Source organism: Argopecten irradians, chromosome 1 (assembly GCF_041381155.1).
Source record: "Argopecten irradians isolate NY chromosome 1, Ai_NY, whole genome shotgun sequence".
NCBI lineage: Eukaryota > Metazoa > Mollusca > Bivalvia > Pectinida > Pectinidae > Argopecten > Argopecten irradians.
In genome coordinates, this window is record NC_091134.1 from 74,801,751 (window position 1) to 74,821,385 (window position 19,635).

The following is a 19,635-nucleotide window of genomic DNA, read 5'->3' on the forward strand; positions in this document are numbered from 1 at the left end:
AGATATGCCTGTGTTTACTATAACAACAGATATGCCTGTGTGTACCGTGACAACAGATATGCCTGTGTTTACTATGACAACAGATATGCCTGTGTTTATCGGAACAACAGATATGCCTGTGTTTACTGTGACAACAGATATGCCTGTGTTTACTGTAACAACAGATATGCCTGTGTTTACTGTGACAACAGATATGCCTGTGTTTACTGTAACAACAGATATGCCTGTGTTTACCTGTGACAACAGATATGCCTGTGTTTTACTGTAACAACAGATATGCCTGTGTTTACTGTAACAACAGATATGCCTGTGTTTACTGTAACAACAGATATGCCTGTGTTTTACTGTAACAACAGATATGCTGTGTTTACTGAACAACAGATATGCCTGTGTTTACTGTAACAACAGATATGCCTGTGTTTACTAACAACAGATATGCCTGTGTTTACTGTAACAACAGATATGCCTGTGTTTACTGTAACAACAGATATGCCTGTGTTTACCGTGACAACAGATATGCCTGTGTTTACTGTGACAACAGATATGCCTGTGTTTACTGTAACAACAGATATGCCTGTGTCTACCGTGACAACATATATGACTGTGTTTACCGTGACAACAGATATGCCTGTGTTTACTGTAACAACAGATATGCCTGTGTTTACTGTAACAACAGATATGCCTGTGTTTACTGTGACAACAGATATGCCTGTGTTTACTGTAACAACAGATATGCCTGTGTTTACTGTGACAACAGATATGCCTGTGTTTACTGTAACAACAGATATGCCTGTGTTTACTGTAACAACAGATATGCCTGTGTTTACTGTAACAACAGATATGCCTGTGTTTACTGTAACAACAGATATGCCTGTGTTTACTGTGACAACAGATATGCCTGTGTTTACTGTAACAACAGATATGCCTGTGTTTACTGTGACAACAGATATGCCTGTGTTTACTGTAACAACAGATATGCCTGTGTTTACTGTGACAACAGATATGCCTGTGTTTACTGTGACAACAGATATGCTGTGTTTTTTACTGTGTTTACTGTAACAACAGATATGCCTGTGTTTACCGTGACAACAGATATGCCTGTGTTTACTGTAACAACAGATATGCCTGTGTTTTACTTGACAACAGATATGACTGTGTTTACTGTAACAACAGATATGCCTGTGTTTACCGTGACAACAGATATGCCTGTGTTTACCGGAACAACAGATATGCCTGTGTTTACTGTGACAACAGATATGACTGTGTTTACATGACAACAGATATGCCTGTGTTTACTATGACAACAGATATGATGTGTTTACTGTGACAACAGATATGCCTGTGTTTACCATGACAACAGATATGCCTGTGTTTACCGTGACAACAGATATGCCTGTGTTTTACCATGACAACAGATATGCCTGTGTTTACTATGACAACAGATATGATTGTGTTTACCTTAACAACAGATATGACTGTGTTTACCATGACAACAGATATGCCTGTGTTTACCATGACAACAGATATGCCTGTGTTTACTGAACAACAGATATGCCTGTGTTTACCGTGACAACAGATATGACTGTGTTTACCATGACAACAGATATGCCTGTGTTTACTGTAACAACAGATATGCCTGTGTTTACTGTAACAACAGATATGCCTGTGTTTACTGTAACAACAGATATGCCTGTGTTTACTGTAACAACAGATATGCCTGTGTTTACCATGACAACAGATATGACTGTGTTTACTGTAACAACAGATATGCCTGTGTTTACTGTAACAACAGATATGCCTGTGTTTACCGTGACAACAGATATGCCTGTGTTTACTGTGACAACAGATATGCCTGTGTTTACTGTAACAACAGATATGCCTGTGTTTACTGTAACAACAGATATGCCTGTGTTTACCGTGACAACAGATATGCCTGTGTTTACTGTAACAACAGATATGCCTGTGTTTACTGTGACAACAGATATGACTGTGTTTACTGTAACAACAGATATGCCTGTGTTTACTGTGACAACAGATATGCCTGTGTTTACTGTAACAACAGATATGATTGTGTTTACTGTAACAACAGATATGCCTGTGTTTACTGTAACAACAGATATGCCTGTGTTTACCGTGACAACAGATATGCCTGTGTTTACCGTGACAACAGATATGCCTGTGTTTACCGGAACAACAGATATGCCTGTGTTTACTGTGACAACAGATATGATTGTGTTTACTGTGACAACAGATATGCCTGTGTTTACCATGACAACAGATATGCCTGTGTTTACTGTAACAACAGATATGCCTGTGTTTACTGTAACAACAGATATGCCTGTGTTTACTGTAACAACAGATATGCCTGTGTTTACCGTGACAACAGATATGACTGTGTTTACTGACAACAGATATGCCTGTGTTTACTGTAACAACAGATATGCCTGTGTTTACCGTGACAACAGATATGCCTGTGTTTACCGGAACAACAGATATGCCTGTGTTTACTGTAACAACAGATATGCCTGTGTTTACTGTAACAGATATGCCTGTGTTTACTGTAACAACAGATATGCCTGTGTTTACTGTAACAACAGATATGCCTGTGTTTACTGTAACAACAGATATGCCTGTGTTTACTGTAACAACAGATATGCCTGTGTTTACCGTGACAACAGATATGACTGTGTTTACTGTAACAACAGATATGCCTGTGTTTACTGTAACAACAGATATGCCTGTGTTTACTGTAACAACAGATATGCCTGTGTTTACTGTAACAACAGATATGCTGTGTTTAGACAACAGATATGACTGTGTTTACTGACAACAGATATGCTGTGTTTACTATGACAACAGATATGCCTGTGTTTACTATGACAACAGATATGCCTGTGTTTACACATGACAACAGATATGCCTGTGTTTACTGTGACAACAGATATGCCTGTGTTTACTATGACAACAGATATGACTGTGTTTACCTGTGACAACAGATATGCCTGTGTTTACTGTAACAACAGATATGCCTGTGTTTACCATGTAACAACAGATATGCCTGTGTTTACCGTGACAACAGATATGACTGTGTTTACCTGTGACAACAGATATGCCTGTGTTTACTGTGACAACAGATATGCCTGTGTTTACGTGACAACAAGATATGATGTGTTTATGACAACAGATATGCCTGTTTACTGTGACAACAGATATGCCTGTGTTTACTGTAACAACAGATATGCCTGTGTTTACTGTAACAACAGATATGCCTGTGTTTACTGTACAACAGATATGATTGTGTTTACTGTAACAACAGATATGCCTGTGTTTACTGTAACAACAGATATGCCTGTGTTTACTGTGACAACAGATATGACTGTGTTTACCTGTAACAACAGATATGCCTGTGTTTACTGTAACAACAGATATGCCTGTGTTTACTGTAACAACAGATATGCCTGTGTTTACTGTAACAACAGATATGCCTGTGTTTACTGTAACAACAGATATGCCTGTGTTTACCGTGACAACAGATATGCCTGTGTTTACTGTAACAACAGATATGCCTGTGTTTACTGTAACAACAGATATGCCTGTGTTTACTGACAACAGATATGCCTGTGTTTACTGTAACAACAGATATGCCTGTGTTTACTGTAACAACAGATATGCCTGTGTTTACATGTAACAACAGATATGCCTGTGTTTACCGTGACAACAGATATGCCTGTGTTTACTGTAACAACAGATATGCCTGTGTTTACTGTGACAACAGATATGCCTGTGTTTACTGTGACAACAGATATGCCTGTGTTTACTGTAACAACAGATATGCCTGTGTTTACTGTGACAACAGATATGCCTGTGTTTACTGTGACAACAGATATGCCTGTGTTTACTGTAACAACAGATATGCCTGTGTTTACCGTGACAACAGATATGCCTGTGTTTACCGTGACAACAGATATGCCTGTGTTTACTGTAACAACAGATATGCCTGTGTTTACTGTGACAACAGATATGCCTGTGTTTACTGTGACAACAGATATGCCTGTGTTTACTGTAACAACAAGATATGCCTGTGTTTACCGTGACAACAGATATGCCTGTGTTTACTGTGAAACAACAGATATGCCTGTGTTTACTGACAAAACAGATATGCCTGTGTTTACTGTGACAACAGATATGCCTGTGTTTACCTGTAACAACAGATATGCCTGTGTTTACTGTAACAACAGATATGCCTGTGTTTACTGTAACAACAGATATGCCTGTGTTTACTGTGACAACAGATATGCCTGTGTTTACTGTAACAACAGATATGCCTGTGTTTACCATGACAACAGATATGACTGTGTTTACTGTATCTTGTGACAACAGATATGCCTGTGTTTACTGTGACAACAGATATGCCTGTGTTTACAACAACAGATATGCCTGTGTTTACTGTAACAACAGATATGCCTGTGTTTACTGTAACAACAGATATGCCTGTGTTTACTGTAACAACAGATATGCCTGTGTTTACCATGACAACAGATATGCCTGTGTTTACCTGTGACAACAGATATGCCTGTGTTTACTGTAACAACAGATATGCCTGTGTTTACTGTGACAACAGATATGATTGTGTTTACTGTAACAACAGATATGCCTGTGTTTACCGTGACAACAGATATGCCTGTGTTTACTATGACAACAGATATGCCTGTGTTTACTGTAACAACAGATATGCCTGTGTTTATTGTGACAACAGATATGCCTGTGTTTACTATGACAACAGATATGATTGTTTACTGTGACAACAGATATGCCTGTGTTTACTGTAACAACAGATATGCCTGTGTTTACTGTAACAACAGATATGCCTGTGTTTACTGTGACAACAGATATGCCTGTGTTTACCGTGACAACAGATATGCCTGTGTTTACTGTAACAACAGATATGCCTGTGTTTACTGTGACAACAGATATGCCTGTGTTTACTGTAACAACAGATATGCCTGTGTTTACTGTAACAACAGATATGCCTGTGTTTACTGTAACAACAGATATGCCTGTGTTTACTGTAACAACAGATATGATTGTGTTTACTGTAACAACAGATATGCCTGTGTTTACCGTGACAACAGATATGATTGTGTTTACTGTAACAACAGATATGCCTGTGTTTACTGTAACAACAGATATGCCTGTGTTTACTGTAACAACAGATATGCCTGTGTTTACCGTGACAACAGATATGCCTGTGTTTACTGTAACAACAGATATGCCTGTGTTTACCGTGACAACAGATATGCCTGTGTTTACTATGACAACAGATATGCCTGTGTTTATCGGAACAACAGATATGCCTGTGTTTACCGTGACAACAGATATGCCTGTGTTTACGTATGACAACAGATATGCCTGTGTTTACTGTAACAACAGATATGCCGTGTTTTACTGACAACAGATATGCCTGTGTTTACTGTTATGCCTGTGTTTACTGTGACAACAGATATGCCTGTGTTTACAACAGATATGTGTTTACAACAGATATGCCTGTGTTTACTGTAACAACAGATATGCCTGTGTTTACTGTGACAACAGATATGCCTGTGTTTACTGTAACAACAGATATGCCTGTGTTTACTGTAACAAACAGATATGCCTGTGTTTACTGTAACAACAGATATGCCTGTGTTTTACTGTAACAACAGATATGCCTGTGTTTACTGTAACAACAGATATGCCTGTGTTTACTGTAACAACAGATATGCCTGTGTTTACTGTAACAACAGATATGCCTGTGTTTACCGTGACAACAGATATGCCTGTGTTTACTGTAACAACAGATATGCCTGTGTTTACTGTAACAACAGATATGCCTGTGTTTACTGTGACAACAGATATGCCTGTGTTTACCTGTGACAACAGATATGCCTGTGTTTACTGTAACAACAGATATGCCTGTGTTTACCTGTGACAACAGATATGCCTGTGTTTACTGTAACAACAGATATGCCTGTGTTTACTGTAACAAACAGATATGCCTGTGTTTACTGTGACAACAGATATGCCTGTGTTTACTGTAACAACAGATATGCCTGTGTTTACTGTAACAACAGATATGCCTGTGTTTACCGTGACAACAGATATGCCTGTGTTTACTGTAACAACAGATATGCCTGTGTTTACTGTAACAACAGATATGCCTGTGTTTACCGTGACAACAGATATGACTGTGTTTACCATGACAACAGATATGCCTGTGTTTACTGTAACAACAGATATGACTTACCATGACAACAGATATGACTGTGTTTACTGTAACAACAGATATGCCTGTGTTTACTGTGACAACAGATATGCCTGTGTTTACTGTAACAACAGATATGCCTGTGTTTACTGTAGACAACAGATATGCCTGTGTTTACTGTACAGAAACAACAGATATGCCTGTGTTTACTGTAACAACAGATATGCCTGTGTTTACTGTGACAACAGATATGCCTGTGTTTACTGTAACAACAGATATGCCTGTGTTTACTGTAACAACAGATATGATTGTGTTTACTGTAACAACAGATATGCCTGTGTTTACTATGACAACAGATATGCCTGTGTTTACTGTGACAACAGATATGCCTGTGTTTACTGTAACAACAGATATGCCTGTGTTTACTGTAACAACAGATATGCCTGTGTTTACTGTAACAACAGATATGCCTGTGTTTACCGTGACAACAGATATGCCTGTGTTTACTGTAACAACAGATATGCCTGTGTTTACCGTGACAACAGATATGCCTGTGTTTACTGTAACAACAGATATGCCTGTGTTTACTATGACAACAGATATGCCTGTGTTTACTGTGACAACAGATATGATTGTGTTTACCGTACAACAGATATGACTGTGTTTACACCGTAACAACAGATATGCCTGTGTTTACCATGACAACAGATATGATTGTGTTTACTATAACAACAGATATGCCTGTGTTTACCGTGACAACAGATATGCCTGTGTTTACTATGACAACAGATATGCCTGTGTTTACCGTGACAACAGATATGCCTGTGTTTACCGTGACAACAGATATGCCTGTGTTTACTGTAACAACAGATATGCCTGTGTTTACTGTGACAACAGATATGCTGTTTACGTACAACAGATATGCCTGTGTTTACCGTGACAACAGATATGCCTGTGTTTACCGTGACAACAGATATGCCTGTGTTTACTGTAACAACAGATATGCCTGTGTTTACTGTAACAACAGATATGCCTGTGTTTACTGTAACAACAGATATGCCTGTGTTTACTGTAACAACAGTATATGACTGTGTTTACATGTAACAACAGATATGCCTGTGTTTACTGTGACAACAGATATGCCTTGTGTTTACCGTGACAACAGATATGCCTGTGTTTACTGTGACAACAGATATGCCTGTGTTTACTGTGACAACAGATATGCCTGTGTTTTACCGTGACAACAGATATGCCTGTGTTTACTGTAACAACAGATATGCCTGTGTTTACCGTGACAACAGATATGCCTGTGTTTACTGTAACAACAGATATGCCTGTGTTTACTGTGACAACAGATATGACTGTGTTTACCATGACAACAGATATGCCTGTGTTTACTGTAACAACAGATATGCCTGTGTTTACTGTGACAACAGATATGCCTGTGTTTACCGGAACAACAGATATGCCTGTGTTTACCTGTAACAACAGATATGCCTGTGTTTACTAAAACAGATGTGTTTCTAACAACAGATATGCCTGTGTTTACATGACAACAGATATGCTGTGTTTACGTGACAACAGATATGCCTGTGTTTACTATGACAACAGATATGACTGTGTTTCAGAACAATGATTTTTACATGACAACAGATATGACTGTGTTTACTATGACAACAGATATGCCTGTGTTTACCGTGACAACAGATATGACAACAGATATGCCTGTGTTTACTGTGACAACAGATATGACTGTGTTTACTGTGACAACAGATATGCCTGTGTTTACCGTGACAACAGATATGACTGTGTTTACTGTAACAACAGATATGCCTGTGTTTACTGTAACAACAGATATGCCTGTGTTACCGTGACAACATATATGACTGTGTTTACCGTGACAACAGATATGCCTGTGTTTACTGTAACAACAGATATGCCTGTGTTTACTGTAACAACAGATATGCCTGTGTTTACTGTAACAACAGATATGCCTGTGTTTACTGTAACAACAGATATGACTGTGTTTACCATGACAACAGATATGACTGTGTTTACTGTAACAACAGATATGCCTGTGTTTACTGTGACAACAGATATGCCTGTGTTTACTGTAACAACAGATATGCCTGTGTTTACTGTAACAACAGATATGCCTGTGTTTACCGTGACAACAGATATGCCTGTGTTTACTGTAACAACAGATATGCCTGTGTGTACCGTGACAACAGATATGCCTGTGTTTACTATGACAACAGATATGCCTGAGTTTATCGGAACAACAGATATGCCTGTGTTTACTGTGACAACAGATATGCCTGTGTTTACTGTAACAACAGATATGCCTGTGTTTACTGTAACAACAGATATGCCTGTGTTTACCGTAACAACAGATATGCCTGTGTTTACTGTAACAACAGATATGCCTGTGTTTACTGTAACAACAGATATGCCTGTGTTTACCGTGACAACAGATATGCCTGTGTTTACTGTAACAACAGATATGCCTGTGTTTACCATGACAACAGATATGACTGTGTTTACTATGACAACAGATATGCCTGTTTACCATGACAACAGATATGATTGTGTTTACCATGACAACAGATATGATTGTGTTTACTGTGACAACAGATATGCCTGTGTTTACTATGACAACAGATATGATTGTGTTTACTATGACAACAGATATGCCTGTGTTTACCATGACAACAGATATGATTGTGTTTACTATGACAACAGATATGACTGTGTTTACTATGACAACAGATATGCCTGTGTTTACCATGACAACAGATATGATTGTGTTTACTATGACAACAGATATGACTGTGTTTACCATGACAACAGATATGACTGTGTTTACTATGACAACAGATATGCCTGTGTTTACCTTTAATCTGAACGTTTGATTGTGTTGCTACAGAAAAATACCATGTCAACAGATATGCCTGTGTTTACCGTGACAACAGATATGACTGTGTTTACCGTGACAACAGATATGCCTGTGTTTACTGTAACAACAGATATGCCTGTGTCTACCGTGACAACATATATGACTGTGTTTACCATGACAACAGATATGCCTGTGTTTACTGTAACAACAGATATGCCTGTGTTTACTGTAACAACAGATATGCCTGTGTTTACTGTAACAACAGATATGATTGTGTTTACTGTAACAACAGATATGCCTGTGTTTACTGTGACAACAGATATGCCTGTGTTTACTGTAACAACAGATATGCCTGTGTTTACTGTAACAACAGATATGCCTGTGTTTACTGTGACAACAGATATGACTGTGTTTACTGTAACAACAGATATGCCTGTGTTTACCGTGACAACAGATATGCCTGTGTTTACTGTAACAACAGATATGCCTGTGTTTACCGTGACAACAGATATGCCTGTGTTTACTATGACAACAGATATGCCTGTGTTTACTGTGACAACAGATATGCCTGTGTTTACTGTGACAACAGATATGCCTGTGTTTACCGGAACAACAGATATGCCTGTGTTTACCGTGACAACAGATATGCCTGTGTTTACTGTAACAACAGATATGCCTGTGTTTACTGTGACAACAGATATGACTGTGTTTACTGTAACAACAGATATGCCTGTGTTTACTGTAACAACAGATATGCCTGTGTTTACTGTGACAACAGATATGCCTGTGTTTACCGTAACAACAGATATGCCTGTGTTTACTGTAACAACAGATATGCCTGTGTTTACCGTGACAACAGATATGATTGTGTTTACTATAACAACAGATATGCCTGTGTGTACCGTGACAACAGATATGCCTGTGTTTACTATGACAACAGATATGCCTGAGTTTATCGGAACAACAGATATGCCTGTGTTTACCGTGACAACAGATATGCCTGTGTTTACCGGAACAACAGATATGCCTGTGTTTACTGTAACAACAGATATGCCTGTGTTTACTGTAACAACAGATATGCCTGTGTTTACTGTGACAACAGATATGCCTGTGTTTACTGTGACAACAGATATGCCTGTGTTTACTGTAACAACAGATATGCCTGTGTTTACTGTAACAACAGATATGCCTGTGTTTACCATGACAACAGATATGACTGTGTTTACTGTAACAACAGATATGCCTGTGTTTACTGTAACAACAGATATGCCTGTGTTTACTGTGACAACAGATATGCCTGTGTTTACCGGAACAACAGATATGCCTGTGTTTACTGTAACAACAGATATGCCTGTGTTTACTGTAACAACAGATATGCCTGTGTTTACTGTAACAACAGATATGCCTGCTTGCTGTGTTTACTGTAACAACAGATATGACTGTGTTTACTACAACAGATATGACTGTGTTTTGTATGACAACAGATATGACTGTGTTTACTGTAACAACAGATATGCCTGTGTTTACCGTGACAACAGATATGCCTGTGTTTACTGTAACAACAGATATGCCTGTGTTTACCGTGACAACAGATATGACTGTGTTTACTGTGACAACAGATATGCCTGTGTTTACTGTAACAACAGATATGCCTGTGTTTACCGTGACAACAGATATGCCTGTGTTTACCGTGACAACAGATATGCCTGTGTTTACTGTAACAACAGATATGCCTGTGTTTACTGTAACAACAGATATGACTGTGTTTACTGTGACAACAGATATGCCTGTGTTTACTGTAACAACAGATATGCCTGTGTTTACTGTAACAACAGATATGCCTGTGTTTACTGTAACAACAGATATGCCTGTGTTTACTGTGACAACAGATATGCCTGTGTTTACTGTAACAACAGATATGCCTGTGTTTACTGTAACAACAGATATGCCTGTGTTTACCATGACAACAGATATGACTGTGTTTACTGTAACAACAGATATGCCTGTGTTTACTGTAACAACAGATATGCCTGTGTTTACCGTGACAACAGATATGCCTGTGTTTACTGTGACAACAGATATGCCTGTGTTTACTGTAACAACAGATATGCCTGTGTTTACCGTGACAACAGATATGCCTGTGTTTACCGTGACAACAGATATGATTGTGTTTACTGTAACAACAGATATGCCTGTGTGTACCGTGACAACAGATATGCCTGTGTTTACTATGACAACAGATATGACTGTGTTTACTATGACAACAGATATGCCTGTTTACCATGACAACAGATATGATTGTGTTTACCATGACAACAGATATGCCTGTGTTTACCATGACAACAGATATGATTGTGTTTACTATGACAACAGATATGACTGTGTTTACCATGACAACAGATATGATTGTGTTTACTATGACAACAGATATGATTGTGTTTACTATGACAACAGATATGATTGTGTTTACCATGACAACAGATATGCCTGTGTTTACCATGACAACAGATATGATTGTGTTTACTATGACAACAGATATGACTGTGTTTACCATGACAACAGATATGATTGTGTTTACTATGACAACAGATATGATTGTGTTTACTATGACAACAGATATGCCTGTGTTTACCATGACAACAGATATGATTGTGTTTACTGTAACAACAGATATGCCTGTGTTTACCGTGACAACAGATATGCCTGTGTTTACTATGACAACAGATATGACTGTGTTTACCGTAGCAACAGATATGCCTGTGTTTACCATGACAACAGATATGATTGTGTTTACTATGACAACAGAATGTGTTTACTTTTAATCTTTACTTTTGATTGCTACAGAAAGTACCGTGACAATAGATATGCCTGTGTTTACCATGACAACAGATATGCCTGTGTTTACCGTAACAACAGATATGCCTGTGTTTACCATGACAACAGATATGCCTGTGTTTACCGTGACAACAGATATGCCTGTGTTTACCGTAACAACAGATATGCCTGTGTTTACCATGACAACAGATATGATTGTGTTTAATGACAACAGAATGTGTTTACCTTTAATCTTTACTTTTGATTGCTACAGAAAGTACCGTGACAACAGATATGCCTGTGTTTACCATGACAACAGATATGCCTGTGTTTACCGGAACAACAGATATGCCTGTGTTTACCATGACAACAGATATGACTGTGTTTACTATGACAACAGATATGATTGTGTTTACCATGACAACAGATATGATTGTGTTTACTATGACAACAGATATGCCTGTGTTTACCATGACAACATATATGCCTGTGTTTACCATGACAACAAATATGATTGTGTTTACTATGACAACAGATATGACTGTGTTTACCGTAACAACAGATATGCCTGTGTTTACCATGACAACAGATATGATTGTGTTTACTATGACAACAGAATGTGTTTACCTTTAATCTTTACTTTTGATTGCTACAGAAAGTACCGTGACAACAGATATGCCTGTGTTTACCATGACAACAGATATGCTTGTGTTTACCGTGACAACAAATATGCCTGTGTTTACCATGACAACAGATATGCCTGTGTTTACCATGACAACAGATATGATTGTGTTTACTATGACAACAGACTGTGTTTACCTTTAATCTTTTCTTTTGATTGTTACAGAAATTACCGTGACAACAGATATGATTGTGTTTACTATGACAACAGATATGCCTGTGTTTTAACAACCTACGAACAACAGATATGAATTGTGTTTACTATAACAACCATCGGCGCTACTACTCTTACCAGAATGATCAAGAGAATCGCCCATCAGACGAGTATGCAGGTCTGATGACAAAAAAGGAAAAAGACTGGATCATAAAAATACAGTTGATGCAGCTTCAGACGGACAACCCTTATCTAGATGACTTCTACTACACAGTATGTGGGATGCTACTCCTCCTTACCCTTCTTACAACTTATTGCACTTCATAAATACTACAGAACATTTATCCACCCAAAATTGTTTAAACTATTGAAACCAAATTACAGTTGAACCCAGATAAATTGAAATTCTTACGGGAAAAGGAAATATTTCAAAAAATTGTGGTCAACATATTCATCCAAATATGTATACATATGATAATGGATTTCAGCCCCACATGACATAAACAAAATATTGTGCTATTTCTAGGGGAAGCATGATAATATTATAACTCAATGCTGTTTTTCTCCATTCAGACTTACATGTTGAAGAAGAAAATGTTGGAGAGGCAGAAAATGACACAGAATGGCATTAGCAACAGTGAAGATGATCCCAAGCTGATAATCCCCTCTCTTGGCAAGTTGGAGACACGTGCCTACAAACCAGGTATATAACACATCTGACAGTTAACCTGAGACCTAGGCCTACAAACCAGGTATATAACACGTCTGACAGTTAACCTGAGACCTAGGCCTACAAACCAGGTATAAAACACGTCTGACTGTTAACCTGAGACCTAGGCCTACAAACCAGGTATATAACATGTCTAACTGTTAACCTGAGACCTAGGCCTACAATCAGGTATATAACACGTCTGACAGTTAACCTGAGACCTAGGCCTACAAACCAGGTATTTAACATGTCTAACTGTTAACCTGAGACCTAGGCCTACAAACCAGGTATATAACACGTCTGACTGTTAACTTGAGACCTAGGCCTACAAACCAGGTATATAACACCTATTTGTCTGACAGTTAACCTGAGACTTAGGCCTACAAACCAGGTATATTACACGTCTGACTGTTTGTTAACCTGAGACATAGGCCTACAAACCAGGTATATAAAACGTCTGACTGTTAACCTGAGACCTAGGCCTACAAACCAGGTATATAACATGTCTAACTGTTAACCTGAGACCTAGGCCTACAAACCAGGTATATTACACGTCTGACTGTTAACCTGAGACCTAGGCCTGCAAACCAGGTATATAACACGTCTGACAGTTAACCTGAGACCTAGGCCTACAAACCAGGTATATAACATATCTGACTGTTAACCTGAGACCTAGGCCTACAAACCAGGTATATAACACGTCTGACAGTTAACCTGAGACCTAGTCCTACAAACCAGGTATATAACACGTCTGACTGTTAACCTGAGACCTAGGCCTACAAACCAGGTATATAACACCTATTTGTCTGACAGTTAACCTGAGACCTTGGCCTACAAACCAGGTATATTACACGTCTGACTGTTAACCTGAGACATAGGCCTACAAACCAGGTATATTACACGTCTGACTGTTAACCTGAGACCTAGGCCTACAAACCAGGTATATAACACGTCTGACAGTAAACCTGAGACCTAGGCCTGCAAACCAGGTATATAACACATCTGACTGTTAACCTGAGACCTAGGCCTACAAACCAGGTATATAACACATCTGACAGTTAACCTGAGACCTAGGCCTACAAACCAGGTATATAACACATCTGACAGTTAACCTGAGACCTAGGCCTACAAACCAGGTATATCACATGTCTGACTGTTAACCTGAGACCTAGGCCTACAAACCAGGTATATAACACGTCTGACAGTTAACCTGAGACCTAGGCCTACAAACCAGGTATATAACACGCCTGACTGTTAACCTGAGACCTAGGCCTGCAAACCAGGTATATTACACGTCTGACTGTTAACCTGAGACCTAGGCCTACAAACCAGGTATATAACACCTATTTGTCTGACAGTTAACCTGAGACCTAGGCCTACAAATCAGGTATATAACACGTCTGACAGTTAACCTGAGACCTAGGCCTACAAACCAGGTATATAACACCTATTTGTCTGACAGTTAACCTGAGACCTAGGCATACAAACCAGGTATATAACACCTATTTGTCTGACAGTTAACCTGAGACCTAGGCCTACAAACCAGGTATATTACACATCTGACTGTTAACCTGAGACCTAGGCCTACAAACCAGGTATATAACATGTCTAACTGTTAACCTGAGACCTAGGCCTACAAACCAGGTATATAACACGTCTGACAGGTAACCTGAGACCTAGGCCTACAAACCAGGTATATAACACGTCTGACAGTTAACCTGAGACCTAGGCCTACAAACCAGGTATATAACACGCCTGACTGTTAACCGGAGACCTAGGCCTACAAACCAGGTATATAACACGTCTGACAGTTAACCTGAGACCTAGGCCTACAAACCAGGTATATAGCACGTACATCTCTCTGACCGTTTACCTTTGACCAGAATATATTTATCTAATTATACGGTACTGTAACTTTATCATGTGTTTTGCATGTTTGTCCACCTAGGTGAAGTCTTCTTACCAGAATCAGATCACTGCAACCTATCTTTGTTCTCAATTTCGAAAAGTAATGGTCTTTCTCTCTCCATTACTTTGAGGCATTGACCTATATTTGTTTAATTAACTTGTTATTTTACAAATGTTATCTGTTTCAGCCCAATTTGAAGGTTCTCTAGGTCGTCTTACCACATCGAGTGTTCATAATCCTCGACAGATAATTGATGTGAGGTCCCATGTTCAACAGTCTGATGACTCTGATGGCAAGAATACCAGTAAGGAGCTGCGTAGATCTCGACAGCTGTTGATGGAGATAGAAAAGGTGGGTAAAAAAAGTAGGGGAGAGAGAAAAGGTGGATACAAAAGTAGGGGAGATAGAAAAGGTGGATACAAAAGTAGAGGAGATAGAAAAGGTGGATACAAAAGTAGAGGAGAGAGAAAAGGTGGATACAAAAGTAGGGGAGATAGAAAAGGTGGATACAGAAGTAGGGGAGATAGAAAAGGTGGATACAAAAGTAGGGGAGATAGAAAAGATGGATACAAAAGTAGAGAGAGAAAAGGTGGATACAAAAGTAGGGGAGATAGAAAAGGTGGATACAAAAGTAGGGGAGAGAGAAAAGGTGGATACAAAAGTAGGGGAGAGAGAAAAGGTGGATACAAAAGTAGGGGAGATAGAAAAGGTGGATATAAAGTAGGGGAGATAGAAAAGGTGGATACAAAAGTAGGGGAGAGAGAAAAGGTGGATACAAAAGTAAGGGAGAGAGAAAAGGTGGATACAAAAGTAGGTAAGACTTGATGTTAAATATCAGTACCAATGTCATTTGCAGTATAATAGATTGATGAAATATATATTGTAATGTCCTCTATTTGTATTTCAATTATGTTTAGGGCTATGACTTGTTGCTGGAGGTGGATGATATAGAGAAGAGGATATTAGCATTACCAGAGGAATCAAGGTAGGTACCCAGTGGTTATTAAACTCTCATTCCTGTGGATCTGTAATGTAAAATCTATTCCTGTGGATCTGTAATGTAATGTAAAATCTATTCCAGTGGAACTGTATTGTAATGTAAAATCTATTCCTGCAGATCTGTATTGTAATGTAAAATCTATTCCTGTGGATCTGTATTGTAATGTAAAATCTATTTCTGTGGATCTGTATTGTATTGTAAAATCTATACCTGTGGATCTGTATTGTAATGTAAAATCTATTCCTGTGGATCTGTATTGTAATGTAAAATCTATTTCTGTGGATCTGTATTGTAATGTAAAATCTATTCCTGTGGATCTGTATTGTAATGTAAAATCTATTCCTGTGGATCTGTATTGTAATGTAAAATCTATTCCTGTGGATCTGTATTGTAATGTAAAATCTATTCCTGTGGATCTGTATTGTAATGTAAAATCTATTCCTGTGGATCTGTATTGTAATGTAAAATCTATTCCTGTGGATCTGTATTGTAATGTAAAATCTATTCCTGTGGATCTGTATTGTAATGTGGATCTGTATTGTAATGTAAAATCTATTTCTGTGGATCTGTATTGTATTGTAAAATCTATACCTGTGGATCTGTATTGTAATGTAAAATCTGTTCCTGTGGATCTGTATTGTAATGTAAAATCTATTTCTGTGGATCTGTATTGTATTGTAAAATCTATACCTGTGGATCTGTATTGTAATGTAAAATCTATTCCTGTGGATCTGTATTGTAATGTAAAATCTATTCCTGCAGATCTGTATTGTAATGTAAAATCTATTCCTGTGGATCTGTATTGTAATGTAAAATCTATTCCTGTGGATCTGTATTGTAATGTAAAATCTATTCCTGTGGATCTGTATTGTAATGTAAAATCTATTCCTGTGGATCTGTATTGTAATGTAAAATCTATTCCAGTGGATCTGTATTGTAATGTAAAATCTGTTCCTGTGGATCTGTATTGTAATGTAAAATCTATTCCAGTGGATCTGTATTGTAATGTAAAATCTATTCCAGTGGATCTGTATTGTAATGTAAAATCTGTTCCTGTGGATCTGTATTGTAATGTAAAATCTATTCCTGTGGATCTGTATTGTAATGTAAAATCTGTTCCTGTGGATCTGTATTGTAATGTAAAATCTATTTCTGTGGATCTGTATTGTATTGTAAAATCTATACCTGTGGATCTGTATTGTAATGTAACATCTATTCCTGTGGATCTGTATTGTAATGTAAAATCTATTTCTGTGGATCTGTATTGTATTGTAAAATCTATACCTGTGGATCTGTATTGTAATGTAAAATCTATTCCTGTGGATCTGTATTGTAATGTAACATCTATTCCTGTGGATCTGTATTGTATTGTAAAATCTATACCTGTGGATCTGTATTGTAATGTAAAATCTATTCCTGTGGATCTGTATTGTATTGTAAAATCTATACCTGTGGATCTGTATTGTAATGTAAAATCTATTCCTGTGGATCTGTATAAAATGGATTTGTATTGTAAAATCTATTCCTGTGGATCTGTATTGTAATGTAAAATCTATTCCTGTGGATCTGTATTGTATTGTAAAATCTATACCTGTGGATCTGTATTGTAATGTAAAATCTATACCTGTGGATCTGTATTGTAATGTAACATCTATTCCTGTGGATCTGTATTGTATTGTAAAATCTATACCTGTGGATCTGTATTGTAATGTAAAATCTATTTCTGTGGATCTGTATTGTATTGTAAAATCTATACCTGTGGATCTGTATTGTAATGTAACATCTATTCCTGTGGATCTGTATTGTATTGTAAAATCTATACCTGTGGATCTGTATTGTAATGTAACATCTATTCCTGTGGTTAAATGTGTAAAATCTTTTGTATTGAAGAATTCCGCTGGCCACAGAAAGGCTAGAACTTCTCCATAGTCTCCATACCTACCTAACTCATGAAAACAGCTCGGAGCACTTCTTATCTGTGATGTCATTAAGGAAGGGCAGAAAGCTGGTAGCTCGCGTGATCCCTTTGCTTGATAAGGTAAGACCTGTTTCTGCTCTATATTGGTGGAATAACTCGACTCTACTATGTGATCTTTCCATCAATCCTTCATCGTATCGGAATCATTAAAATGGAATGTGAAATTTTGTCTTGTGAATTATTTAGCTTCTTCCAGATAAGTTCTCTGCATTTCATGTAATTCCATCAGGATTGTCAGAACATGTATTGTTAATGTTAATCCACATAATTACATCATTTATATGTTAAGCAGAGCTGACTGTTCTTACTAGAGCTCTGTATGAGGATGTTTCACTAACAGTCTTGTTGATTTACAGGAATTATCAGAAAGTGTGATATCATTTGTGTTGAGAAATCTTCAAGCACTCATCAAGAGAGATCAGAAGGAAGAGGTAAGATATCGGCTTGTTCTAATTATAGCTTAATAAATACTATATCAGTAGGAGGAGGTAGGATATCGGCTTGTTCTAATTATAGCTTAATAAATACTTTATCAGTAGGAGGAAGTAAGATATCGGCTTGTTCTAATTACAGCTTAATAAATACTTTATCAGTAGGAGGACGTAAGATATCGGCTTGTTCTAATTACAGCTTAATAAATACTTTATCAGTAGGAGGAAGTAAGATATCGGCTTGTTCTAATTATAGCTTAATAAATACTTTATCAGTAGGAGGACGTAAGATATCGGCTTGTTCTAATTACAGCTTAATAAATACTTTATCAGTAGGTGGATGTAAGATATCGGCTTGTTCTAATTACAGCTTATTAAATACTTTATCAGTAGGAGGACGTAAGATATCGGCTTGTTCTAATTACAGCTTATAATAAATACTTTATCAGTAGGAGGACGTAAGATATCGGCTTGTTCTAATTACAGCTTAATAAATACTTTATCAGTAGAGGAGTAATATCGGCTTGTTCTAATTACAGCTTAATAAATACTTTATCAGTAGGTGGATGTAAGATATCGGCTTGTTCTAATTACAGCTTAATAAATACTATATCAGTAGGAGGACGTAAGATATCGGCTTGTTCTAATTACAGCTTAATAAATACTTTATCAGTAGGATGAAGTTAAGATATCGGCTTATTCTAATTATAGCTTAATAAATACTTTATCAGTAGGAGGAGGTATGATATCGGCTTGTTCTAATCATAGCTTAATAAATCCTTTGGAAGATATGGCTTATAAATATATCATTGTTGGAGTTCT

The 19,635-nt window shown here is 37.6% G+C and overlaps 1 protein-coding gene across 1 annotated transcript in view; it reads left to right on the forward strand.

Moving 5' to 3' along the window:
• LOC138314310 (protein PAT1 homolog 1-like) overlaps positions 1-19,635 on the forward strand; it is a 63,874-nt gene that overhangs the window by 32,259 nt on the left and 11,980 nt on the right. Inside the window, exons 12-18 of the mRNA XM_069254596.1 lie at positions 12,799-12,824; positions 12,878-13,059; positions 13,360-13,489; positions 15,592-15,755; positions 16,322-16,389; positions 18,295-18,442; positions 18,739-18,813. Of these exons, the coding sequence (XP_069110697.1) occupies positions 12,799-12,824; positions 12,878-13,059; positions 13,360-13,489; positions 15,592-15,755; positions 16,322-16,389; positions 18,295-18,442; positions 18,739-18,813 (793 nt within the window). The remainder of the gene's footprint in view (positions 1-12,798; positions 12,825-12,877; positions 13,060-13,359; positions 13,490-15,591; positions 15,756-16,321; positions 16,390-18,294; positions 18,443-18,738; positions 18,814-19,635) is intronic.